General features: G+C 49.5%; 1 protein-coding gene across 1 annotated transcript in view; it reads left to right on the top strand.

Moving 5' to 3' along the window:
• EPB41L3 (erythrocyte membrane protein band 4.1 like 3) overlaps window positions 1-1,121 on the top strand; it is a 183,362-nt gene that overhangs the window by 134,604 nt on the left and 47,637 nt on the right. The window contains exons 6-7 of the mRNA XM_023724879.1: window positions 155-408; window positions 785-872. Of these exons, the coding sequence (XP_023580647.1) occupies window positions 155-408; window positions 785-872 (342 nt within the window). The remainder of the gene's footprint in view (window positions 1-154; window positions 409-784; window positions 873-1,121) is intronic.

The raw sequence follows: 1,121 nt of genomic DNA, 5'->3' as shown, positions 1-1,121 counted from the left end.
TGCCTGACTTCTAGATGTTCTTAAATGTTACATTTTGTAGCCAAGTATTTTTTCCTTATATCTAGATCAAAATACAGATGTTAGGAAGTTTGTCTGGAGAGGTGGTTCGACAGGTAGGAACCGATGCCAACTGGGTGTATCCCGCGTGTCCTGATGCCGGCTTTCTGATCTGTCTCTGGCTCCTGGCAGGTACTACCTCTGCCTACAGCTGCGAGATGACATTGTGTCCGGGAGGCTGCCCTGCTCCTTTGTTACTCTGGCCCTGCTGGGTTCTTACACGGTACAGTCAGAGCTGGGAGACTATGATCCCGAGGAATGTGGGAGCGATTACATCAGCGAGTTCCGCTTTGCACCCAACCACACTAAAGAACTAGAAGACAAAGTGATCGAGCTGCACAAGAGCCACAGGTCAGTCACGGGAGCCCCGGGGGCACTGAATTTCACAGTCGCCTTGATGGGTGAGCCTCGCATGTACAAACCCATCTTCCCAGTATTGATTTCAGTAAATTTAGGGATGAGCCCACGGAGAGTCTGTATGGGTGAGGTCCTGGGGGGGTTCAGCTGTCTCAGAGCATTCAGGAGTTCTTTGTGATGTTTGCTTTCAAATCCACTCTCCTTGTTATTCCCCTCTCCTTCCCCTGTAAGGATCTGTGCCCTGGTGGTTCTGTGCTGGCTTGTTTGTTAGATAGCCAGGGACTAAGCGGGGTGTGTTAGCACCCGTAAGGGAAAGGGGAAGCAGCATTGTAACCCCCTCCCCGCCCCGCCCTGTTGTTTTTCTTATCAGAGGAATGACACCAGCAGAAGCAGAGATGCATTTCTTGGAAAATGCCAAAAAACTATCCATGTACGGGGTCGATTTACATCACGCCAAGGTATGTGTCTGTTTTAACCCCAGACTTTCCATTTAGTTTTATTTAACTTTTTGTTGTTTGTTGCTGTTGCTCTAAGCGGGTGATCTTTCTTCTCCTTAGTGTAGTGTTGACAGTTGACACCCGTGTTTTCCTTTTCAGCCTTGCTCAATGATAAAGCAGACGGAGCTCTCTGATACGTACTGAGGGGTCCACTCTGTGTGGCTCACACCCTACTGCTCAGGGTCTCACCCCACTGGAAGCCCGTAGTAG

The sequence above is a fragment of the Trichechus manatus genome, unplaced genomic scaffold (genome assembly GCF_000243295.1).
Source record: "Trichechus manatus latirostris isolate Lorelei unplaced genomic scaffold, TriManLat1.0 scaffold00266, whole genome shotgun sequence".
Taxonomy (NCBI): Eukaryota; Metazoa; Chordata; class Mammalia; order Sirenia; family Trichechidae; genus Trichechus; species Trichechus manatus.
Note: the sequence above shows the minus strand (reverse complement) of the source record. Positions and strands in the feature narration are given on the sequence as shown.